The sequence below is a fragment of the Pollicipes pollicipes genome, unplaced genomic scaffold (assembly GCF_011947565.3).
Source record: "Pollicipes pollicipes isolate AB1234 unplaced genomic scaffold, Ppol_2.1 Scaffold_4881;HRSCAF=5763_pilon_pilon_pilon, whole genome shotgun sequence".
Classification (NCBI taxonomy): Eukaryota; Metazoa; Arthropoda; class Thecostraca; order Pollicipedomorpha; family Pollicipedidae; genus Pollicipes; species Pollicipes pollicipes.
In genome coordinates, this window is record NW_023596576.1 from 7,570,940 (window position 1) to 7,596,866 (window position 25,927).

At 59.4% G+C, this 25,927-nt stretch overlaps 2 protein-coding genes across 2 annotated transcripts in view; one reads left to right on the forward strand and one right to left on the reverse strand.

Annotated features, from left to right (window-relative positions):
* The first annotated feature begins 5,287 nt into the window (after positions 1-5,287).
* Positions 5,288-15,164, forward strand: LOC119099720 (putative ATP-dependent RNA helicase DDX10). The gene is made up of 17 exons (XM_037222783.1): positions 5,288-5,317; positions 6,751-6,882; positions 7,239-7,430; positions 7,787-7,937; positions 8,758-8,879; positions 9,112-9,233; positions 9,664-9,865; positions 10,344-10,506; positions 11,011-11,095; positions 11,460-11,561; positions 11,928-12,104; positions 12,427-12,635; positions 13,211-13,419; positions 13,951-14,111; positions 14,470-14,609; positions 14,644-14,725; positions 15,014-15,164. The coding sequence occupies exons 2-17, from the start codon at positions 6,781-6,783 to the stop codon at positions 15,162-15,164; spliced, it is 2,370 nt and encodes a 789-aa protein (XP_037078678.1). The 5' UTR covers positions 5,288-5,317; positions 6,751-6,780.
* Positions 15,165-15,861: 697 nt separating this feature from the next.
* LOC119101645 (semaphorin-1A) overlaps positions 15,862-25,927 on the reverse strand; it is a gene marked incomplete at its 5' end in the record, with an annotated part of 91,023 nt that continues 80,957 nt past the window's right edge. The window contains 10 exon segments of the mRNA XM_037225056.1: positions 15,862-17,344; positions 17,916-18,141; positions 18,752-18,853; positions 19,521-19,631; positions 19,824-19,865; positions 20,559-20,939; positions 21,266-21,494; positions 21,815-22,017; positions 23,683-23,824; positions 24,235-24,323. Of these exon segments, the coding sequence (XP_037080951.1) occupies positions 17,185-17,344; positions 17,916-18,141; positions 18,752-18,853; positions 19,521-19,631; positions 19,824-19,865; positions 20,559-20,939; positions 21,266-21,494; positions 21,815-22,017; positions 23,683-23,824; positions 24,235-24,323 (1,685 nt within the window). The 3' untranslated portion in view covers positions 15,862-17,184.

Below are 25,927 nucleotides of genomic sequence, written 5' to 3' on the forward strand. Positions count from 1 at the left end.
TTACAATTGGTTGTAGTCTTGATTAAAGCATCATGTCTAGATGTTGGAATACGACGTAGTTGCCGGCCGGGTCCGGCCGCTTTTGTCGGATAGCCGACACTACGCAGGCCGGGACCAGCCGACGCACGCCTCGGCCGAGCCAGCCCCATCTGTCGACAGCACGGCCAATTTCATGGCCAGAACAAAAAGGTATTACCGTCATGGTGCCTTTGGCTGTACCAGTCATTCACATACCTCAACAGCATGAACTGGCGGTGCGCCTGGTGCCGCAACGGTCGGTTGATGGCACCGGGATTGTCCGCCTGCTGGAGAGGGCTGACCGCGTATGACGGCGTTATACAACATGCCAACAGCCACTGCTGTTTCGTTGAGGCAGACCAGCTGCATTTGCTGCCATACAGAAAGCAAACAGTGCAAGCATATGCTTGATAGATGCTTATATGGCCCAAATCACCTAGAAAAGATTGGAACAACTGTGGCGATTGATCATGCCCAGCGACGGTGTCAACATGTCAAGCCAAGTGGGGCGATGATTCATGTCTGAGTAAGGTGAACGGTCGCGGCCCGGGGCGGTGCGTTACCCCGTAGGCACGCCGACAGGGGTGCGTCACGGTGGCGCCGGCCAGTCGCACGCAGATCGTGTTGTGTATATGAGTCTTGGACGGGTCTTATGTAATATGAGTCTTGGATGAGAGGTGCTGCTCGGGTGCGTAGGTGGAGGTTCCCTGTCGGCGTCATGTACAGCAGTTTACTATTGTGTGTGAGGTAGTCCGGCCGAGAAATATTTCACTCATCGAATGCAAGCTATTTCGGCAAGAATGCCCGAGACCCCCACAGCGGCTGCAGGCGGTGTGACGACGTCCGTCACGACTAATGGCGTAACGACACCAGCGTCGGCTAGCGGGAGCGGGGCCGTCACGCGGGATGGAGACGGGCCGTTTGACGCTTGGTGAGACGCCCACCGCGACGCTGCTGGACGTGCAGTGAGTCGGCCCACATCGCCGTCGCCTGTCCACAGCGTCGGACGGGAAACGGGTCGGGGGACGCCGCGCCAGCGCCAGCGCCGTCTCCCTGCCATTAAGTGGCGCGCTGCCCGTCACCCGGCTGGAGGTGAAAGAGCGGATGGTCAGCGTGCTGGTGGACACGGGCTGCACGGACACGCTTGTGCACACTGGCCGCTGCGGACAATGGACACCACTGACGGTGAAAATGGTCACGATTAACGGCGAGGAACTCAGCTGCTGCGGGATCGGCAGCACATCAATACCAAGGACCGACTGTAGTCAATACCAATGACCGTCGAGTGACGCTCGAGGTCGAGGTAGTGCCGAACCGACCACTGGGTGTTGACGTCATGCTCGGCATGAGTTGCATCACTGCTCTGGGGTTTATCAGTGTGCGGATGCCGACAGACGTGCGGTCCTGTGCGGCGGCGGCTGTTATCCAGCGAGGCCTGGAGATGGATGCGGCCGACTTTACGGTGAGGTTTAGCTGCGAGCAGCAGGCGTGGACGGTCACCTGGAAGTGGACGGACGGCACGAGTCCAGAATGTCTACGCAATGTGGTGGCCGAGTATTCTGTGCCTGCGGACGCACGGCAGGCGTACGAAGCAAAAATAAACGTATGGATCAGCAATGGCGTCTGGTGCCGCTGATGGCGGTACGGCAGGCAAACCAGGACGAGGCGAGACCATCCTGCACTATCGCGAGCTGAACAGCTTCGTGACGGCCCACACGGCAGACGCAGACGTCTACGCCGACCAGCTCCAGAAGCGGCGGTGAAATGGGACGCGCGTGGCCGTGGTGGACCTGCGCAAGACGTACCTGCAGCTGCGCCTGGAACACCGACTGTGGCCCTACCAGACGGTCATGGTGCGAGGACAGCGCTACTGCCTAACACGACTGGGGTTCGGGCTCAACGTCACCCCGCTCATAATGAAGGCTGTCGTTCGCGCAGTGCTGGCGGAGGACGCCGACCATGCAGCACGCCGCGCTCCCCCCGTACGTGGACGACCTGCTGGTCGATGAGGACATCGTGGGCGCAGACCGCGTGGTGCGTCACTTCGCTCGCTTCGGCCTGGCCTGCAAGGCGCCGGAGCGTGTAGTGGACGGCGCGCACCTGCTTGGCCTGTGCGTACAGGTGGTGGAGGGGAAACTGCACTGGCTGCGAGACAATGGTGTCACTGCACCACCGGAGCAGGTAACGCGGCGCGCTGTATTCGTGTGGTGCGGCCGGCTGGTGGCTTCCTGCCGGTCGGCGGATGGCTTCGACCTGCCTGCCGTCGCTGGGCTGAAGCGCAGGGTGAATGCCGTCACGCACGGATGCGACGACGCCACCACGGACGTGGCAAGATCGACTGAGGACAGATGACCCGGCCCGTGGCCCGTGGCGCCTGACAGCTGAAAAGGTCATCATTTGGACGGACGCCAGCGCCATCGCTGCAGGTGCGGTTATCGAGAGCCTGGACGACGGTGTGGTAGAGGATGCCTGCTGGCTGCGCCCTGAGACCACGATGTCAACACACATCAACATGACGGAGCTAGATGCGGCGGTGCGCGGGATCAGCATGGCCATCGCCTGGGGGATGAAGATCATCGACCTCCGTACTGACTCCACCACGGTTGATCGGTGGACTGATGACGCGCTGAGTGCCCGCGCGCGTCTTCGCACGAAGGCGAAGACGCGCGCGGTAGAAATGCTGATCCGACGTCATCCGGCACTTGCTGGATGAGCTGAGCCTGATGCTGACGGTCGCGCCGGTGCGGTCGGATGAAAACCGAGCGGATGCTCTGACCCGTGCCCCAAAGGAATGGCTGCGCGGGACTCAGGTGGACGGCGGTGGGACAGCTAGGATCCCGCACCGCATCAGGGGTGCAGGCGCCGTGGGAGGTGGCGAGAGCATGCGCATCGGCTCCAGGGTGGCAGCTGCCGCCCTGCATGATGGTGCTGACTAGGCGAAGGGCGACAATAGCATGAAAATCGAGGCGCGGATCATGGCTGCACACGAGAGTGCCGGCCATTCAGGAATCCGCCGGACGCTGTACTTCGTGAGGCGCAACGTAGCGCGGGAGGTGTCCCGAGCCGTCGTGCCGTTGGTTGTAGGTCGGTGCGATGGGTGGCAATCCATCAACCCCGCACCAACGCGGTGGCGACATGGCTCGCTGCACGTCCCCGACACATGGACACGTCTTGCGATAGACGTGACCCACTACCAAGGTGGATCGTACCTGTCCCTGATTGACTGCGGCCCGTCCCGGTACAGCCTATGGCGGTAGCTGTGCCGTGCCGACGTAACAGAAGTCGTCCAACGTCTAGAGGCGATCTTCTATGAGAGCGGTGCGCCGACAGAAATTCTGGCGGATAACGACACCATTTGCCGTGGCCATCAGCTGGCCGCTTTGGCGTCAGAGTGCGGTACAGCTCTTCGCTTTCGGGCCGTCCACGAGCCAAGCGGCAACGGCATCGTGGAACGCAGTCATCACACGGTAAAGGTAATCGCTGCGCGACGATGTTGCGCCATTGCAGGGCCCGTACATCTGTACAACATCACCCCGCGTTCTGGCTAGTCTGCCGCGGACGCACCGGCCGTTGGCATCTGCCAGTACTAGATGGTAGACTGCATGCAGCCCAGCCAGTGTGACACGGCCGATGACTCGCAGTGGTCACCGCCGGCGCCAGACGAGGCGCGGCAACGGCTGGGCACCTCCACGTTCCAGGTTGGTGACCTCGTCTGGATATGCCGAACATCTCGTCAGGGCGTCGTCACGCGGATCGTGGCATCGCAAGTGGCCGAGATGGATGGCGTACCGTGGCACGTGCGGGACCTGCGGCCTCGGTACAGCGATGCATCACAGTGTGACGACAGTGACAAGGAAGACGACGGCCCCCTATACCTGGCCGCGAATCCGCCACAACAGGACGTCCCTGGCGCAGTCGCTGAAAACCCGGACAGCGCGGAGGACGCACCAACGGCGATTAGGACGGAATCGGTGGGCAGCGCGGCCTGTCCTGACCAGCTGGCGGAAGAAGCCCCGACGATACCGCTACGACGCAGCCAGCGTGTGTGCCGGCAACCGGGCCAACTTTATGGACAGAGTGAGTCGAGTGATATGTTAGAGGTGGGGGGCTGAACAATGGAAAACATAAAGCCTGTCCCAAAATTCGCCGGTGGCTCCCCGGATTTCGTTCAATTACGCCTCAATATTTTTTTCTTTGGGAGGGGGTGGGGGCGGGGGCTTGAGCCCTTTGCTTAACTGAATGGTGAATGGTGTGAGCCCTGACCCCAACCATCCGATCGCGCAATTCCAGGCAACAGCCGAATTTAGTGGCGAAAGCTTAACGTGCCACAATGCTCGGCACAGTCCGTCCTGTCCTTTGACGTCAACTGACCTTTAACGCGACCGCTGCCACCCCCCCACAGGCCATGCCTGTCAAAGGCAAACAGCGAGCGCCCTTAAACGACTCGAACTCACCCTGCCACGGATGGGTGGATCGGAAGGCAGGCGCTCTAACCAATTGAGCCACCGGGACGGACAAAATTTATTAATTGGATATTTTTTGTGGATACATATTTTGTGATTTATTTATTCATTTATATTTTTTAATTCATCTATCGGTTTATTGGATATGGCTGCCAGACTGCATTCGTATCGCGCAGGCGGCCGACCTGCGGACGCGGCGCCGCAGACACCCGAGCGTCCACGGCACCACGTTGGAAATGCTGTCTGTAGTAATGGGGGTAATCACATGCGGAGAATCTGGACTAATCAGCATTAATGGTCAAATTAGAATCTTAAAGCATGTTAAATGAGAAAGCATGAAAAAGTGTCACGTACAGAAGCTGGAGGAGAGGGAGGAAATCCCATTAGAAAGTTGGGGTGCATATCACTACAGCCTCGCCCGGAGCCCAGTGGTTACACTCATCACTCGCAGTGGTTACACTCGTTAACTAGTAGTCCTAACCTCGCACTAGACGAAAGACGAGACTTTCATTTTGGAGTCACAAGAGCTGACAGCCTGACACGCTCGCATACGCCCAAACGATAAAGCTGGAATGCTGGAAATCGCTGTGTGCTTGCTGAAATATTCCTGTGTGATCAAAATACAGGATCGATGTTGAAAGAAACCGGTGGGACGAACGAGAACGTGAAGAGGCAATATGGCAGGAACCAGAAAATAAACTTCTAAACTGGGCACCAATTATAATTTGGTAGCTTGCTTATGTACTACAGATAAAGCGCAACAGTGGCATTTATGAGGCAACGATCCACGGCATGATTGCGTTAACCTCATGCTGGCAGCGCTATTTGTAGAATAGGTCGGTGGGCATGTGCTCGGCATTTCAGGCATGCGTGTCGGCGTGGTGAAGGAGTTTCAGCATTAGTTTTGCAGCTTATTCATGATGCCTACAGCCATTTATGATTTTGTTGGATAGAAATTTGACATTGACATTGTATGCTCCTGATGTGGCCTCCGGTGTCCATGCGTGACTGCCATGCTTGTGTTTGGATTGCGGTATCCCATGTTGTTAATGTACCATCCCTTTTACCTACATATCCATATATGTGCAAAAAATGCATCAGTAGCTGCAAAGATGTGGGAACACCAGCACATTGATGGTGTGGATCTGCCACATTTTGAATGGTGCTTGTTTCATTAACATTGTGGATCAGTTGATGGACCTTGAATTATGCTCTACAAATTGAATGCAAAATATTTTTGATATATGTGTGTAGGTTATGTATGGGCATCATACATGGCTGACATGGATTGGGTCCAGCCATCACTGCTGATAACTGGGAACCCCAGAACCTGTGCATTTGTATGCATTAGGGCATATGATTAAAGCTATTGACTGTGGGCTACTAATACAGCCAGCTTTGGTAACTTCCTGTGTGACAGGCAATTATGGTATGCATATGCCTGCACATTATAGTAGTAGTGGTACCTTTAATAACATCTATTATATGCTGATGTAGTTACTTCTCATGAAATGGTGAATGTTCATCAGTGACATGTAAAACAGTATGACAAGGATATGGCTTGCTATGATGATCTTATCATGGTGAAATTTTGGTCAGATGTATTGGTTGTATATTGACAATGACTTTGGTTATGCTATATGATGTCTTTGTTGTTTTTGGCACATTTGTCACTGCCATCAGTGCTACTTTGTCAGAAGTGTTGGGTGATGTAGAAACACTATACCAGTAGAAAACCACAAAGAACAAACATTGAATCTTCTGTACTACACACCACCTCTCAACCCCTTGCCTCCCTCTCCACATTCCCTCCCCTCTCTGCCTGGCTGAGGCCGGCAGAGGCTCAAGGTTGGACTTCAGAGCAGGGTGGTGAAATATGTCACCAGCAATCACAACAGCAGATTTCATATTACAAACACAGCACACTTTGAAGTATTATCATAGTTATTTTTTGGTTACAAGTCCAGTTGGCAGAGTTGATCAGGTGTTGAGTAATGCTTCTTGGTGTACTGGACTTCAATATGACACTTCTGCACTATGAGAAGGTGTTAGGTGATGACTGACCAACCTGAGAGCCTGGCTTGGAGGCAAAAGGATCAAGCTACTGCAAAGTCTTCAAGCCAATGAGCCCACTTAGAGTTCCATTCAGCATAGTGGCATTAGAATTGTCATTTAAATGCTGCACTGGAGGTAGTGGAAAATGGTGTGAACAATATAGATTGTTATTAAGTGATGCCAATGATATTCATGCTTTATTTGGCTCTTTCAGAGATACTGTTGACAGGCTAAGCCGTTTGTCATGAAGTCCAAGGAGAATGGAAAAAAATCAAGAAATAAAGGAAAAAAGAAAGTGGACAGTGAGCTGGAAGAAATTCAGTCTTTAGAGGCACAATATGACTCAGTAAGTATGCCATTGGCTGTTTTCATGCAATATGTGATGGCAATTATCACAGTGCTGCAAGTTGGCCATATTTCTGGTCTATGAGCTGGTATTCCAAACATATGTTCAGTGACAATTTTTACCTACACTGACCCATGACTAGGTACCAGTGGCATGCTCATCTCAGGCCAGCGCCAGTATGTCTGTGCCAGTGACGTAATGATGGCAGACCAGCGGCGACTCGTCACCAGGGGTTAGCCGTTCTGTAACTGTTTACGATGGTCGTCAGTACCAGTTACGTGGCCGTCATCGGCGCCTATCTGTTCGTTACACCGACACCGAACCGCCCGTCACCGCCGCTGGTGCCACCGCTTCAGATCAGCGCCGACCAGGTGTCGACCTTCGATGACCTGCCGCTGTCGGAGCGCACGCGCCAGGGCCTGCGCGAGCACGAGTTCCTGCAGCCGACCGACATCCAGCGGGAGGCGGTGCTGCTGGCGCTGCAGGGCCAGGACGTGCTCGGAGCCGCCAAGACCGGCTCCGGCAAGACGCTCGCCTTCCTCATACCGGTGGGCGCGGCCGCTGACGCTCGGGGATCGTGCTAGCCGGCGGGTGGGTGATGTCTGTCGGGGGTGGTAGGGCCGTTATAAAGCGTGACTGAGTGGTGACCCGTGCTCGTGTTTGAATCAGTGGTGGTCCTCGCTGCTTGGTTTGGCGGCCGTGACTCCGCTCTTTGCTGTGGATGAGGCAGATAAAAGGTGCAGCAACAGCTGTAGGCTTTTGTTGTCAGCAAACAAGTAGTGCAGCTGCCTCGGAGACGCTGTTTAACCAAGTAGTGTTTTTCAAGCCTGATGCAGCTGTCTTGCTACCGCTGACGCTGCGTCGCCGTGCTGGCCTGATTGCTGACGCCATAGTGCTGCTCTAGATGCTGGAGCTGCTGTACCGGCGCCGCTGGACCCGCGTCGACGGCCTCGGCGCACTCATCATCACGCCCACGCGAGAGCTCGCCTATCAGATCTTCGCCGTGCTGAGCAACGTCGGCAAACATCACGACTTCTCTGCGGGACTCATCATCGGTGGGTCGGGGGACGGGGCGGCGGCGCCTCGGGCCGCGGCTGGCTGGGCGGGGCGGCCGTGGTGCTTCTGTAGGTCTGGGAGTCCGCGCTGGTCCCCGGTGCACCTATTGGGAGCTCGGCATGGTGTGGCTCGCCGGACCCGGCCGCCAGCGCCATATTCATTGGAGACATGCCGTAAGATTCATACCATTACTACACACATATTGAGATGTGTCTTTGAGACAGGGAATAGTGCAGCCCGAAGCTCCGATTAAAGTGCGTACATCATCCGTGTTCGTGCGGGAAATTTATTAGTGGTCGCTGGTCAGAGGATATGGCGTTTTGAGTATGTACATGAAGCAGCCTGAAGAGATATGTGTACATGAAGTACATGAAGCAGCTCAGAGAGACATGTGAGGCAGCTTAGTGTACATGAAGCAGCTTAAAGAGACATGCGAAGGTATTTGGGTAGTGAATATGCCCGGTTTATTAAGCTTTTTGGAAAACAGCTATAGACTTTGTCAGATGATTGTGAAAATGAGAGTAATACGGTGGGTTTCGAGCTTGCTTTTCTCTACTTTCCAGCTTTTAGTCTCTTTTAGGCCATGATTGACTTGGAATAACCACTTCTCCAATATGTGCCCGCAATGCGCAGAACCAGAGTGTGTAGCCGGCAGCTATATGAACCTCCCCATGGCGCCTGTTGGTCACTGTCCACCGCATACTCAGTCCTTCCCACTCCAAGGACCGGAGGTATTCGTCAGCTCCGGCCACAGCACGCCGCGAGCTTGAGCAGACTGAGAGCTGTGTCTTGTCGCTTCACCCGCTCCTCTGTCCGCAGGCGGCAAGGACCTCAAGTTCGAGCGCAAGCGGATGGACCAGGTGAACGTGATCGTGTGCACCCCGGGTCGCCTGCTGCAGCACATGGACGAGAACCCGCTGTTCAGCGCCGACGGCCTGCAGGTGCGCGCGCGGCAGCGCCAGACACGGCTGGGCTCGAGACGCCGGTGCGGTGCGCCCGCTCTCTCCGCTGGTTCGCCATCAAGACCTCCAATTGTACTGCTGTTTTAGACGCATTGAGGCATTCGAGTTATTTTGCTTTGGTTTTGCGACGGTTGCCCTTACTCATTCTCATCTTTGTGACGCTGGACTCTGGCACCGCGATTGATCGGTTGCCGGACGTGGCCGTCCCCAGATTCTGATTCTGGACGAGGCGGATCGCTGCCTGGATATGGGGTTCGCCAAGGCCATGAACGCCATCATCGAGAACCTGCCGCGCGAGAGGCAAACGCTGCTGTTCTCGGCCACCCAGACCAAGTAGGTGGCCCGTGTGGTCCGTAGCTCCACCAGGGTAGAGCTGGTAGGCTGTGTAGGCATGATCTGACGGGTCGGGACAAGGCTGAGATATGGTGGCGGTGGGGTGGGGGGGGGGGGGAGGGGGGACAGAGCGTGGTTTTGTCAGCACCAACTCTCCTCCTGGATGACCCGTGCTGGCCTCCAGGCTCTAGGTCAGTCGGTGACCAGTTCCGATCGAGTTGCCTTCCTGTGTCCCCTGGCGTCATCCGATGTCACCCTGACGTGACCCGTGCTGACCTCAAGGTCATTCCATGACCTCTGCCAGCTGAGTCTCCGTGACCCGGTATCCCCCTGACGTGACCCGTGATGACCCTCAAGTCAGTCCGTGACCTCTGCCGGCTGAGTCTGCGTGACCCGGTGTCCCCCTGACGTGACCCGTGCTGACCCCTAGGTCTGTCCGTGACCTCTGCCGGCTGAGTCTCCGTGACCCGGTGTACGTGTCGGTACACGAGAAGGCCAAGCACAGCACGCCCGCCGGCCTGGCGCAGAGCTACATCGTCTGCGAGCAGCACGAGAAGACGGACACGTTCTGGTCCTTCCTGCGCCACCACAAGCGGCACAAGATCCTCTGTTTCCTGCAGACCTGCAAGCAGGTGGGTGACGCCGGCGAGAGCCGCCGCGCTTCTGGCCCGCAGCGGCTCCGCGTGGATCACGGCGCACCGCGGCGCGGGCCGGGGCAAGGTCCGTCGCCGGGGAAGGTGTTTTACGCCTGTTCGCCCCCCCCCCCCCGAAGTGTGCGAGAGTGGGACGCGTTCGGTTTTGGCTGGCTGGGATGCCGGGATGTTAGTGGTGATGTACGCTGAAGTCTGTGCGTGGGACCGGCGTAAGCGCGTCTCTGAGCAGGCGCGCTCATCGATGAGCTGCTCCTGTGTGCTGCTGTTACACTCGGCGTGAAGTTTCGACTGCGACGGCACATATGATTTGGCCTACCTGCAGGCAGATTTGCTCTCTCATCTCGTGCAAATATCGTGACAGCTGTATGGGCTCAGTGCAGGTGTATTGATGTGATGAATTGTTCCGCTTGCGCGGTGCCCCTCCCCCTGACCATGCGCCGTTGTCGGCCATCACCAGGTGAAGTATATGTACGAGATGTTCTGCCGACTGAGGCCCGGGATCACGGTGATGGCGCTGTACGGCTCGCTGCACCAGCTGCGCCGCATGGCCATCTACGACGACTTCTGCCGCAAGCAGCGCGCTGTAATGTTCGCCACCGACATCGCCGCCAGGGGGCTCGGTGAGGGACCTGGCCACGGGCCTGACGGCCTGGAGACGGGGAGGGGTCGTAGCCGGCCCTTGGTGAGCAGGAGCCACTTCCGATTAGCGCATGTGGCATGTGGAGTGGGAATCGGCCATAAGGAAGACAGATAAAAGGTGTGGCTTAAATGCTTAAACAGCAGCTGGCATGTCATTATCTCGAACTGATTGATGACGTCTAAATAGATGTCGGCGTAGGCAAAAAACCGATCAAAGACGTAAGAAGATTGCATTGTTGAATCACACGCTGTTTTTTAAGCGCAGTGCACGACAACTTGATATGAATTCATGGAACAAGTATTCAGCGTCGTAGCGCCATGATACTGAGGCTACAAGAGCAGTTAGCGGGAGTTTGTCAATGCAGCTCTGTCTTCTTGGCGTGCACGCCTGAACGCGACTGTACTGACAAAGCTGCCCGAGCCGAGTCCATTCATCCCGGATGGTACGGCGCGGACCGCGCTGACTGTGACGTGTGACGCCGCAGACTTCCCGGCGGTGCACTGGGTGGTGCAGCTGGACTGTCCGGAGGACGCCAACACCTACATCCACCGGGCCGGCCGCACCGCCAGGTGAGGCGCGTGGGCGAGTACGGCGCCCCGGCACCGGCCGAACGAACCCCGGGAGGCCTCGGCGGACGGGGACCGTCCTCAGGGGGTGCTGTGTAACCATGGAGTGAGCTGCAGAGCGGGTCAGGCCCAGCGGAGGTGCTCAGGAATCAAAACAGCTGCGTCTTGGATCGCATGGATGTAGTGGAGGTCGTGTGCAGCTACAAGTGACACGCGGATGGCTGGGTGATAGTTACTTTATTCTTATTTGTCTGCCGTATCGCTGTTATTTGTGCACGTCACGAACTTAGGTTTGCCAGGGCTTCACTAGAGCGAGCGGCTCGGTCCGCCAGCCTCCGCTCACCCCTGGGTCGGCCGGTGTCGGCAGGTTCCAGCGGGGAGGCGAGACGCTGCTGGTGCTCACGCCGCGCGAGGAGCGCGGCATGATCGCCCAGCTCGAGCAGAGGAAGATACCCATTCAGAAGATCGAGTGAGTGCTGCCGATGTTTACCGGCTCGAGGTCTGTCTTGTCTGACTGGCTGCCGGGGCTGGCAGCGCTTTAGGCTCCAAACCCATCGTCGCGGCGGGTGCTGGGTTGGGACTGCACACAACAGGCCGTGCTGTGTGTGCTTTAATATTGGCATAAGGCATTTGTCCTGTCAAGATACCAAGCCTCTAAGAACCCAAACGATCATGATCTTGCGGTCATCTCAAACCCAGCATGCAGTGTGTGCGATAACCCATCTTCTGCGGGATATAGCATACCGGTAGTGCCGCACCTCCGCTGCTGTTCGTGTATGGTTTTCGTGCTGTTCTCGCCTCACGCTGGCGGGTGATGGGTTTCTCCGCCTCCCAGGGTGAACAAGGCGAAGACAGCCACCGTCCAGCGCAAGATGGAGGCCCTGCTGGCACGCGACGTCAACCTCAAGGAGTCGGCCAAGCGCGCCTTCAAATCCTACTTTAAGTCAACGTTCCTGATGAAGAACAAGGAGGTGTTCGACGTGGCCAGTGTGGACACGGAAGCCTACGCCCGGTGAGAGCTCGGACGTGTCTGGGCTGCGGCGTCATGAGGGGCTTCTCTAAGGAGTGGAAATTTCATTTCCTGAATCTCGGTGACGTGATGAAGTGTGTGCGGCGTTTCTGTGGTTCACAACTTTCCATAGTGCTTAGTTCTGTCGTTCTATTCATAGTTCGTCAGTGCTGCTTCAGTATTTCAAGAGGAATACTTTGCGATACTCTGTGTGGGTGCTCTCGTGATGCTTTTTGTGAGCTAGAAGTTTTTTCCCTCTCAGTGCCGATGTCTAGAGCAGCCCCTGACCACCATCACGACCTTAAGGCCTACATATCCTCATCAGGTCGCTGGGCCTGGCCGTAGCACCCCGCATCCGATTCCTGAAGAAGAAACAGCTGAATTCAGCCGCCGAGCAGCCGGCGCCGGCCGCCGAACCCCGCAAGGCTGAGACGGAAGAGCAGGCCGAGGACAGCGGCATTGAGGAGACGAAGCTGTCGGCCGACGGCAAGCCCTACAAGCCGCTCTTCCGCACCGCCTACAGCTTCCACGACGGTCAGTCTGGCCGCCGGTGTCTGCGCACTTCTGCAGGCGGTGCGCGTGCGTCCGCAGCTGGAGGATGAGGAGGTGGATTACTTCCAGCGCGTTACTGGACTGGTGTCACTGTCGTACGGAATCGAAGCTGTAGAAGGCTAGCCAAATGCTGCCGTCCTGCACGCGAGCCCTGTCCCCGTGCCCCTCACACGAGATCTCGGACCCCTGTGATCTGGTCCTTGGCTCTGTACTCCTGAGACGTGATCACGAACACCTTTGACCCGCCCTTGACAACCTCTCAGACGAGACCACGGACCCCTGTGACCCACCCCTGACCCTGTACCCCTCAAACGAGATCACGGACCCCTGTGACGTAGACCTGGCCCTGTACCCCTCAGACGAGACCACGGACCCCTGTGACCCACCCCTGACCCTGTACCCCTCAGACGAGACCACGGACCCCTGTGACCCACCCCTGACCCTGTACCCCTCAGACGAGACCACGGACCCCTGTGACTCAGCCCTGGCCCTGTACCCCCCAGACGAAATCGCGGACCCCTGTGACCCAGCCTGACCCTGACCCTGTACCTCCACAGACGGGGCGGACGCCGACTCTGGCGATGACTTGCTGCGGGTAAAGCGGATCGATCACGAGATCGGACCCGACGCGCTGGTGGAGGCCGAGCTAAAGCGGCGCGAGCAGCGACGCGCCTCCAAGAAGGTGACCAAGGCCGCCGCCGCCCACCGTGTACTCAAGAAGAGCATCCAGCCGAACGTCAAGGTGGCCTTCAACGAGGACGGCGAGGTGGGTCCGGCTTTCGCTCGGGGTAACGGATAGATAGGCGCCGGCGTAGTTCCGGCTCTGGCAGGTGTCACAGTCTTGATAGGGTGTCTGTTGAGCTGTGTCGTTTTCGTTACATGCAATGCGTATCTTCTGCATATTGTTATATAAAATCTGTCGTGGCCCCGCCTGATAGTGTGGTGGTGCTCCTGATTTAGTCTGCCTCTACCTGCCCTTGCGTGACCCCGCCTGACTCAGTATGACCCCGCCTGACCTTGCCTGACCCCGCCTGACATTATCTAACCCCGAATGACGTTGCCTGACTCCAAATGACCTTACCTGACCCCACATGACCTTGCCGCACCCCGACCGACCTTGTGTGATCCCACCTGATCCCGCCTGACTTCACCTGTACCCGCCTGACCTCAACTGACTTCGACCAACCCCGCCTGGCCCCACTTAAGCTCGGCTGGCCCACCTGACCCGCCTGACCTCGCCTGTCCCAGCCTAACCCCACCTGACTCAGGGCTGACCTGGCTTGACCGGGCCCGGCAGGCGGTGCTGGACAACACGCGGCAGCAGGTGTCACAGCTGGCGCAAGAGTACCAGCGGGCGGGCGGCAGCGGCATCGACTTCGCCACCGTGCGACAGATCCTGAAGGAGGAGGATCGCGTCGACCGCGAGCTGTTCCGCGAGAAGATTAAGGCCAAACACAAGTACGCCGTAGCGAGGCTGGACGCAGCCGGGGCGGGGAGGGGGGAGGGAGGGAGGCGGGGGGGGGGGGGGGGGGCGGTAGGCTGGCCGACGACTTTGCCTTTAGTGTTTTGGGAGACACTCGCCTTTGGGAGCGGTCTGGGTGCCACCCCACCGCGTCGGTGATCGTGTCCGTCAATGGACGACGTGCGGTGTGCCGTACCTTGACTGCAGCTGCAAACCGCATCCGGCCATTTCAGTAAAGCTGGTTGTGGTGATGCCGTTCGACATGTTATTGGTGTCGCAAGGCTCGGCTCCTCTGCCCTCGGTCGCCCAGCTCGGTCTCGTGTCACGAGCCGGTGCCCCTTGCCGCCCGATCAGGGAGAAGAAGCGGAAACGGAAGCCGGAGCCGGAGTCGGACGACGACGCCGGAGCTCCGCGGCTGGCCTCCCCCGCCGACAGCGGAGACGAGGCCGCTCCGGCCGAGCTGGCGCCACCCTCCGACAGCGACGAGGAGGCGGGGGCGCGCGGCCTGGCGCCGCCCTCCTCGGGCAGCGAGGCCTGAAGACGAGGCGGCCGGGGCGCCGACGGCGTGGGGCGCGCAGTCGGACAGCGAAGCGGAGGAGGAGGAGACCAGGTGAGGTGCCGCCCGGCTGGTGTGGTCGGTCACTGGGAGGGCTGTGTCGAGTGATGGATTAATCAGACGGCTTTTATTTTAATTAGACCCTTTGATGTTGGATCTTGTCTAAGGTATGTTACGCATTCGTGCTCCTGCGTTTCTTGCGCGGTGTCTGGTGCCGAACATTAGGTTCTTCACTGCGCGAGTCGCCGACATTGCACTGTCCTTCTGTGTCGCTGATACTGCACTAACCGCCTGCGCGAGCTCCCCGACGGCGCGAGCTCACGAGACTGTCCCTGACCGTAGGCCGGCGCCGAAACGAAAGCGGGGCGCCTCACAGCCGTCGGCGAAGCGGCGGCGGCGGCGGCGGCCGGCTGACGCCGAGGAGGACCTCATGGAGACAGGCATGACGGTGGCGGAGGACGAGGCGTTGGCGCTGCACCTGCTGGCCCGCTAGCCGGCCGAGCCAGCGCCGGCAGCCGCCGCCGCACAGGGGAAGCCAGACTTGAATCCGGCCTCGAACGCGGGCGGCACAGCGCAGGGACCTTCAGCTGTCTCCCTGCGTCAGGAGCGCGGGTGCGGTGCTCTGCACGTGGCGTGGTGCGCCGCAGCCGTGGGCGTCGAACTTCCCTCAACGAGGATTCTCCGCGGCCATCCGTGCTCGTGTGACGGTCGGAGGACTCCATGGATGTGGGGGTGAGGCGAGAGGTCCGGTCGGCACACTCCCTGGCGGCCAGGTCTCACGGGCGCTCGCTCGGGCGCCGGTGCGGGCCGTGGCGGTTGGGACTGGGCAGACGGGGATGTGGGGGTGTCTCGGCGTGACTCGTCGGTCGGCCGTTAGCGTCAATACACAGCCGAGGACCGGTACCGTTTTGTGATGCCCTTTTCATCGTGTCGCGGAGTTCCTTTATGGGACGCAAAGATGTCGCTGTAAAAATATCGTTGACCCTATGTTGGTTCTTGGGGTGTCCAAGAGGTGCTGATAGTGCAGTGGCTAGTCTGGGAAATCTGAGGGATGGGGTCCAATGCCCCACTGTGCCTGCCCTTTCTGCTGGGGTGAGAGGCGGACGACGCCAGCTCGACAGGCAGGCCTCTGAAGTCGAGTGCGTTGTGCAGGCCTAGTGACCACGGGCCGTGTAAGCGCAGAGCATCAATCAGCGCATCATTCATGTATTTAAGTTGTCATATCTCCGGATATTTACACTAAACAACACGACAGCGAGCACGTGCACGTATAGAAAACGTCCAGCAGCCGGGGGTGGCCGCCGCGCGCGCGGGGGAGCAGCCTTCGCGAGTAAGGCACTACAACAAACTAGCACGCTCCAGACCCAGGCGGGGCCAGCTCCGCGAACACACGCACAAGATAATATCAGGGGCTACTCGGTGGTAATCGGGGGGAGGGACAGTTGGGGGTCTCGGACCTCATGCGACCGGTCAACAGCCACGAGCGGGGCCGGCGCGCCAGACGCACGCGCGCGGGCGTTCCCGCGCGAGAACATCGTCATCGCCGCGGGTAAAACAGCGGGCGGTGTGTGGAGTTAAAACGAATAAATATTCGGCGATTTCATAGGTGATGTGTCGGGTGGGGACGAGGCGCGTCAACACGCGCGAGTCACGATTGTCATGATGCATATTCGACACAGAACTCTCATTCACGCCACACGCGCACCCAACGGGCAACACCAGGACGGCACGGACAATTTCGCTCACACGCCTATGTACACCGGCTCGATGACTGATGGCTATGTACACGTGAGGCATGCATACACAGCGGCGAGCAGGGTATGGTGACTGCGCCCGCTCATTCTTACAGAGGCTTTGAGAGGAGCCAACCCTTGTCAAACGTTCCCAGCTCCGCGCGACCAGCCGACTTCGTCCTATACGACGTTCGCGCAAACATACGCACGCATGCTTGGCACTCGGCCATCCTAGCGGGTGGCACCACAAATCATAAAAAGATAGCACGTTGAGATTCGGTACACAGAGAAAAATCGTCGAACAAGATAGTCGCACTTATCATTTGTACAGGGTGTACGTGCGTCCACCCGCAGCTGCCAGTGCCACTATAAAAATAAATTCCTTAAAAAGAAACCATACCGCACGGGCCTCCAAAATCAGCAGAAATCCTCCCAGCGGCTTAATACGGAGACAACATATCCAAACCCGGCGACGGCCGAACAAAGAGCAGAACAAACACAGTAGGCGGCGGCCGGTCCACAGTCGTCGGCAGCAGGACCGCCGGACGCCGGGCGACCCGCCCCGTAATCTCACTCAGGTCGCTGAGGCACAACTTGTGGCGGTCTCGCGGAAGCTCGGTTTCTCATCTATCACACGTGCGATGGCGCCAGCGCCGGCCTGTGCCGTGTCCGAGGGCAGGACGGCACTCCACCGCGTCACCGCCGGCCGCCCCACCCGCCCGGGGCGGGCAGGCTCATCACTCTGGAATGCTGATGGATCAGTCATCCTCGCAGCGCGCACTACAGATACATCTTCCGCACTTTCTGCAGCGGTTTGCTGTCCGCCGCCGAGTTGGCGTTCTTGCCGTTACTGTTTTTCGTCTGGTTCACCACTAAGTTTATGTGTTTGCCGTTGTTCACCAAGAACGGCGGCTCGGCGTTGGTGAAGTTGCGCTCACACCTGCAGAAGGTCCGCACGTTAGCTCCTGCTTACCGATGGGACACTTGGAACACAATTTTATTTACAGGGCATGAATTACAAAGAAGCTGCAGCCGTTGGTTTATACATTCCTGAGGGGCTTAGGTGGTGAACCATTCACCGCATGAAACACAGAACGTCGCAATGTCATAAAAAGAGCGGTTCTGTTCTCAGAAGATTGGAAGCGAGAGCTACTAAACACGACCCGGAGGAAAGTCAGTGTCGGGTTTCAACCGGTAATTGCAATGACTTCATAAGCTCAAATTCCTAGCACGCGAGGCTGGCTCTACATGATCAACAAGAATCCGGGTGAGCACTCCGTCACGCAACGGGAGCCCAATTCTCGTAAAATGAGCGGAGGCGCGTACCCAAAAATAACGCCTAATCGAGGGCTTGCATTCCACGAAGCGCCACCACGCCGTGGATAGGACTACCGTCGTCACGACATGGCTACAGTTACCGAAGCGACATCAAGTCACGGATAATTTCGCTATGACCTCAGAGTCCGCTCCACTTCAGGCAGGCTGAGTCGGCCGCCCCCGGCGCCACCCACCTGTTATCCGGCTTGACCTGCGCCGCGGCCGCCGCCTCCATCTGCTTCATCTTGGACTGGCGGTCCAGGTGCGGCGTCTCGTAGTAGCGCTCGCCGCGCGTGCGCCAGTAGCGCCGCGAGAACACCCAGCCGGACAGGAAGCCGATGACCACGGCCAGCAGACAGGTGGTCACGACGGCCACGGCCAGCGTCTCGGCCGTGTAGACCCGCCCCGAGCGGCGCGACCCTGCCAACAGACACGGCCGTCAGATGTCGCTCGAGAGCCACCGACAGGTGGCGTCACACACGGGGTCGCCTTATGACAGCCAACGACCACGGCGCTGAACCGCAGATCAGAAAGCGTCAGTTCGTGAGACCGGCCAGAGACCTCAGATCACGTAGTGACATGATATCGTCTTGTCTTTGGCGTGCCTAAGATCAGCAACCACGCGCCCAGCCGTGGCAAACGAACGCACTCTCGTATCGGCGACGCCCGGCGCCGCGGTCGAAACGCCTGATTGCCTACGCCACTAATCTGTCTGGCCTGAATCCCGGCCCAGACTGGTTGGGCGACTGCTTACCGCAAAGCGGATCATCGCCATTAGACGTGATATCTTTTACCACCTCGAACTGCATGCCACAAGTCGTACCGTAGCACGATTTCATTCACGCTAAGCCGGCGCAACGGTAATGAACTGCATTGCTAAACCAGAGCGATCCCCGAATCGCTTAGGAGCCCAGAGCACATCTTTTTTCTCGCTGATGTCACGCAAGGCCTGTGCAGCACGTCAACACCGCACTCTCGCCCGGCTACGATTCAGCAACCCTGGGAACGGCATTAGAGGGCGGCGTCTCACCGGCGGCCGCCGCCTCCGGGTACGACTTGGTGTGCTCTACAAAGTCCAGCACTCGCTGCCCCTCGCCGGCGGCCTCGTACAGCTCCCGGTCCAGCTCGTCCTCTGGAAGCCGACAGCCGTGTCGTCAGCGCAGGAGAGGCCGCGACGGCAAACAACACTCCAACAGCTGCGACGCTTTCGCTCTCTGCACGGAGCGGTACAGGCAGTGGATTGTTATCATTGATCATGTGGTTGTTTTGATGTCAATGTCGTCAGCGGTGATGTCACTGCAATTGCCAATACGTGCTCTTCGTCGCACGTATTGAAACAACATTCGACCACCGAATGCAAGTGAAGCCCCGGTATGTTTGTCAGTAGAAATAATAAAGCCCGATTGATATTTGGAGTCTGCTTTCGCTTCGTAATGCTCCACACCCACGCCCATTCAGGCTTGCAACGGTGGCATCGTTACAGTTCTTGGGCACACTTTGCAGCCGTAAACCGCAGCCGACCGCACGTTCACATAACAAGTGTGGCGACTGCCATGGGTTCGAACCGGGTTACCAGACTAATGGTTCATCATTCCGCAACGAAATCGGGTTAATATGTTACAAATACAAAGGCCGCGATTGTCACATAACGTCGCAAAATCAGCACACAAAAATGGCAAAGCGCAAAAGCTGTCATAACAGACTGCACGCCAAAGTGCGATACAAACCAATAATCCTTCGGACCCGATTCCTGCAGACCGTGCGGCCATGTACACCTCTGAAGGATTCGTGCCACTAACCGGCGGGGTCGCCCACTGGCGGGGCGGGGTCGGGGGGCGTGGCCGTGGCGGCGGCATCCGCAGCGCAGTCACATAACACCGGCGCCGAAGTCGTGCTGGTCGTGGTGGTCGCTACGAACAGGCAGACAGAGGCGTGTGCGAGCGAGCTCTGGCCACAAGCGGCGGTGGGCGGTGGAGGGAGGCAAGCAAAAGCCAACAGAACAGAACGCAGGCCGCACGAGCCGTGCCCACAGTGCTCAGCATTCTGCCACTGACACCGAACAAACAAGCGGCTGTCGAAAGTGCATACAAAAAGCCACTTACTCGTTGCCTCCTGGTAGAGAATTTTCGGTTCTCGGTCCTCTCCTGTAAGCAGAGAAAAGAAGTTCAGCGGGTTTCCCCCAAGTATCCCACCACCCATCCACGATGCTAAGGACAACATTAAGGCAACATTTGCACAGCTGACGCTTGTATCACACAACAATTGGTTTGTTTAGGGCTTAAATCACCAACAGCTGACGCACCTTTAAAACGCAATAAATAAGCAGCTCAAGATTGTTTTGCTTCCTTCTAACTAGACTAAAAATGTCGCAGACACTCTGCACGCAAAAAGTCCGTGACGCTCTCCATCACATTGCCAATGGCCATTTTCTCGCAGCAGCCTCACTCCCAGAACACGCCAGTCAGACGGCTCAACCCACAGACCAGACAGTCGTACCAACAGACATTCCCAGCAGGAGCGCAGCCAAAGATCAGACAGCCGCACCAACGGACACTCCCAGCAGGAGCGCAGCCACAGACCAGGCAGCCGCACCAACAGACATCCCCAGTAGGAGCGCAGCCGCGGACGTAGACAGCCGCACCAACGGACACTCCCAGCAGGAGCGCAGCCACAGACCGGACAGCCGCACCAACAGACACTCCCAGCAGGAGCGCAGCCACAGACCAGACAGCCGCACCAACAGACACTCCCAGCAGGAGCGCAGCCGCGGACGCAGACCCCCCCCCCCCCCAGACAGCCTGATCAGCGCGGCGCGCGCGTCGCCGCCGGCCACTCACCGCGCGGACACAGCGGATGCATGCCGTGTGTCACGTTCTGAACGACGGCATCTTCGGCGCCGGCGGTCGGCGCCCGCGCGTCGGCAAGCGCGGCGCAGCGGCCGGACGCCGGGTGCCAGGCGCAGTAGGGGTCGCGCAGGCGCACGCAGGCCGAGCAGTGGCCAGTGCGGCCGGCGCCGCAGCGGTGCAGCGGCACGGCGCGGATCTCGTCGTCGGTGACGACGATGAGGCGCGGCTCGGCGCCCGGCTGGCGCGACACCAGCAGGTTGGTGATGGACGCGCCGCCCGGAAACACCAGCAGCTCCTCCACCAGCAGCGGCTCGGCGGCCGGCGCGGCGGCGCCCGACGCCGCGTTCACCACCTTCAGCACGCGACCGTCGTCTGCGGACCCGGGCGTGGCGTCAGCGGGTCGGTCCAGGGCAGGAGCGATACTCTGGCACCCAATACTCTGAGGCAAGGCACCCAATACTCTGAGAGCTGGTAGGAGCCGCCGAGAGCCGACAGCACGAGATGGAGACGGTGAGCTCAGCAGGGAACCAGGCCTCACAACTGTAATTATCATCGCTCTAAATGAACGAGGCACCGCTGATATTCAACACGCCCGCTCCAAGGCGACTAAATTCCCTCCGACGCCACCAACCACACGTGGCAGGGCACCGTCCCCACACACGCACCCGGGACGCAAAACACGCGCAGCTCGCACTGACCTGTGGCGACGAAGAGGACGTCGTAGAGGGCGCCGTCGGCGGCGCGCACCTGCGGGTCGACGGCGATCTTGGTGAAGCGCTGGTGCAGGCTGGTGCGCATCACCAGCGGCCGGCCGTGCAGCGAGGGCACGGCCGCGTCCATCAGCGGGTGCGAGCGGATGAAGTTCAGGTGCACGTCCGGAAGGCGGCGCGAGTCGTTCACGCAGCGTCCAGGCCTCGGCTCCGGCACCTGCCGGGCGGGGTCGGAGACCGGCCGTATGAGCGAGGCACAGTGGCGAGGCTGGAGACTCCAAGAAGACATCAGCCGCTGCATGCGACACATATGAAGAAAGGCCTGGTCTTCTCATCAGGCGTACATTTGCTTTTGTGTTTGCGTTTAGGATAGCCAGGGCTTGGCACTGACTTACAACCGCAGGAGTGGTGTAATTGGACTGCGGGCCGACGAACTGTACATTGACGATATTTGCAGGGTTGCTCAATCGAAGCTAGGTAAACATCTGCGACGGCCCCGGGGAGCAGGCCCTTGCACCGTGACGTCAGTCTACGTACCTGTGACTGCTTGATCGGCAGCCAGTTGGAGTTCATGTCGTCCTGGTGCTTGAAAGCCCCCTCGAACGTATCCATGATGTCGGCCATGCGGAAGGCGCAGACGGCCGAGCCCGCGATGCTGTTGGTGGGGGTGGTGAAGACAGCGTACAAGATGTCCTCCTGCTGGCCGCCGTACAGTCCGCTTTGCACCGAGGAGATCGACTCTGTAACCGAGCGTCGGCACCATTAGCGCTGTCAGGCCGACGGGAGAAATCAGCTGACTGTGGACACCCGGTATAAACGATCGAGACTGCACGCCAGGTTCAGAAGCGACTCCTCCAAACCTCACTGGGAGTGTCGCATTCACTGTCGGGAATCTCAGGTCGATCGTCAATGTTGCTGTCACCCTTGGCCATGCCAGGACCGGCGAATGTGGAACACAATTACTGACAAACCCAATTATCAGTGCAGCAAACAGCGCTGAAGTTTGTGCTGTCGGATTCGCACGTCTTGAATATCGTGGCAAACGTCGATGAACATCAGTAAAAAGTGTCCCTGAAAGGTAAATCAAGTGGCAAGGCCCCTCTACGGGAATGCTGGCGATCTCGTACCGAACTCGGAACAGAACGGCGCGTCTCCGGCAGTGCCGATCCGATCGTTTTTACATGACTGGGCGCCAGACGGCCAGCTAACAAGTCATTAGGTTCTCTCAGCGTTCACACGGCGTTTTTCTCGAGCGGCACTGTTCCCAGCACGATAGGATCGACTCGGTCTCCATGGCAACGTGCCCGCCTGTCGCGTCCTCTGAGCGAGACGCGGGCCTGCGGGCTCTCCCGGGCCACACGAGAACAAACAGCGCCGGGCGGTCCCAAGGCCTTGATCGGACCGATTTCATCAGGCCGATACAGTCGCCACACGCGCCACATAAACGAACACGGTCCGTCGACTCGGCCGGTCGGCGACGGGCCGTCCCTGGAGTGGCCGGGATGACGTCGCTCCGCCGTTTCCCTGTACACGAGCGCGGCCCGCCAGGGTAGGCTGCCCGGCTCCCAGGGCGCCAGACCTCACGAACATGACAACATAATCGCGCGGTCCAGCTGCAGAGGGCGCCATTAGACCGGGCAGTTCCCGGGCTTTGTTTTGGCGTATGCACAAGACGCCAAAGGGCGCCCGGCCGAAGTCAGGGGCGGGCGCCCACCGGCGCCGCCGCGTGGCGAGCGAGGGGCCAGCCCACTGCCGCCCAGCAAAGCTGGGTTACTACCGATAAGGACCACCGGCGGCGGTGCGGGGCGACGCCCCGAGGGCGCCGGTTTGGCGGCGCCGGGGGGGAGACGGCGCCGCCCAGCCTGCGACACGGGACGACTCGAGCCCACCGTGCGGGCCGAGCGCAGGGACAGGGCCGCGGCGCTGGCGGCGGGCGCCGGAGGGCTCATTTATCAGACGTCCGTAAACAGCCGATTGGCTACAGACCGACCCCGTGTCAGCCGGGGCCGCGGCCAAGGTCACACCCGCCCCCTCCCCCTCCCCGCCACCCGGCCCGCGGCCGAGGCAGACGTAAACAGATGGCGTGTTTACAGTCGGCTGCAAATGAACATGTGGCCGAACGGGGCGGCACGGTTAGGGCGGCTTATACCGCGAGGTCCGCTCATTCATCCCGACCGAGCGTGTCACGTGACGACGGCAGTGTGGCGTGACGCGTATCACGTGTCCGGGGCACTCCCGTGCGGCGTGATAAATCAGATAATTACCGGTCGCCGGCCGATGCAGACGGGTTCGTCTCGCCTCCAGCACGAGAGTCGGCGCAGCCGGCTCGGCGCTCGGAGGGCGTGAAACGAGGCCCGAGAAAAACACGGCTCCACTAAAAACGGGGACCACACAGTGCGACTCACGGATCTCGTCGAAGTAAAAGGGGTATTCGCCGGGGATGGAGCAGTTGAGGCGCGACTTGAGAAACGAGGTCCACTTGTTCCGATACTTGTACGAGCCGCCCTTGTCGTTCTTGCACACGCGGGCCACCCGGGAGTACACCCTCTGCACAGACAGAAGTCATACGTCAAACAAAGCACTCACCGGCACGTCCGCGACCACATTTTTTTGCGTCTTTGTCGTGAGCGTGTCATTCATTACGTAACCGCGTCCAGTGTCGACCGAGGCACACCTTAGGCTTCGCCTGCGGCGTGAGCCGCATAGGTGCGGCGCGCTTGCCGCGGTCGAGTGCCCCTCTGCGGTCTGCGCCACGGCCGCGCCGCCGCCGCGTGCGTCACCGGACTGGGCGCAGGACGCCGCGAGGAGCCACCGCAGCAGGCGGACGAGTGACCCGGCACCCGGGGCAAACGGACGCGAGATGTTTACCGCGCCACAGTTTATGGATGGCTCGGCGTGGCTAGGGCCGTTTACAGTGCGGTTTAAGATGCCGCTGAGTTGCCGAGGCCGCTGTTTACCTTGCCGCAGTTGATGTACTCGACGGCCGTCTCCCGGAAGAAGAAGTACACGAAGTCGCCGTGCTCCATCGAGCCGACGAAGCTTGGCGCTGAAATAGGGCAGAGGCGCGGGTCAGGTCACCGAACAGTGCGCAGACAGTGCGCAGACAGCAGACAGTACTGATCGACGCTGGCCCGCCACCGGAGAGGGCGCTAACAGCGTCGCTTCAGCGGGGCGAGATCAGCGGTTTCTGCAGCGAGTTCAGCTGAGGCGGCGGCGGCAGTCTGCTGATCACATGGCCGGCAGACCGCGGCCGCCGCTCGCGACCTGCTGCCTCAGCAGGTCCTCAACGCCGGTCGACGGGCGTCAAAACACCGCCGGCAGCCACCTCAGCCATTCAGGCCACCTCAGCTATCCAAGCAGCCATCCAGACCACCTCGTCACAGACTTCGCTCTCCCCCGCGCATTACAACCGCGTATGATGATCATAGTCCGCGTGACCATATATGACGTCACGACGCAAACCGCCCAAATAATGGCGCCCGTGCCTCTATGAATCGCAGCGGACCACCCAGCGCCATTGGCCGCCGCGATCCGGCTCGTTCCGCTGAGCCCCCAATCTGCCCGTGCGGGCGCCGTCCCGGCACCCGGCGGGGATAATTTGGGCGCGACTTCGGCCACGGCCGACCGGTGCCGCACACAGCCGCACGTTTTTTAATCCGCAATCAGGCGTAATGTGCCGACGGAGGCGTGATTAGCGCTGCCTGCAGGACGGCGTCGCGCCGGGGAGAGGCAGCGGAGAGGGAGGGCGCGGCCAGAAATGACAGGGCTGGCCGGCCACAGCGGCCGGACGGGGAGAGCAGCGGGTGGGTCGTCCCTCCCCGTCAACAGCAGTCTGCAGTGAGCGGCCACCGCCACGCCACTGACTGCGCTCCGGTGTGGTGCACATACCAGTCACACGTGCGACTGGGGCCAGTAAAGGTTCCTCCGTAAGCGAGGAATCGCCCAAATGACGTGCCACAGCGGCTCGACGGTCCTGGCATGGAAGCTCGCGTTCGCATGTCCAACGTCGCCCAGTAGTTCGTACACGCACAACAGCACCGTGAGTCGTTCGGCATCTCCAGAACTGATCGGGGAAAACGGGAGTCAACCCAGCCCACAACAGCCCCTGCCGTCGCCCAGGCGGCCCCATTCTGCGCGGCACCGCCACCCGAGCGCCTGAACCACGGCACACTCCCCCGCGCCCGACGGATCAGTCGCCTATTTTCTGGCGCGTTCATCACCGGTGCCGGCATTAATGGCGTCGGAGCCGGCGGAGCCGGGATCTGCCGTCGGCGGAAGGGCGGCCCCGGCTGGGTCGCGCTGGCCGGCTCTGCCCGGAATCACAGCGTGTCACATAAATAAACCGGCCCGAGCCGGCCCTTTCGCGGGTGACGGCGTGTGAAAAGCTGCCGGTCAGACCGTGGGAGGGCGAGACTGGCTGGGCACTCGGTTGACGAGGACAATATGGTTCTGGTGGATGGAAGTTGCCGGGGGAATCGTAGCCATCGGGCAGTTGGTCGTGCGAAATGCCCAGAAGCGTGCACAAGCTTCGAAATATAGATCAAAGGACGAGGAAACGAGCAGACTCATGACAGGCACGACATGATCGACCGCTGTTGAACAAAAGTCTGACTGGAGACGAAACAGGCTCTCCGGGATCATGGTGCCAAG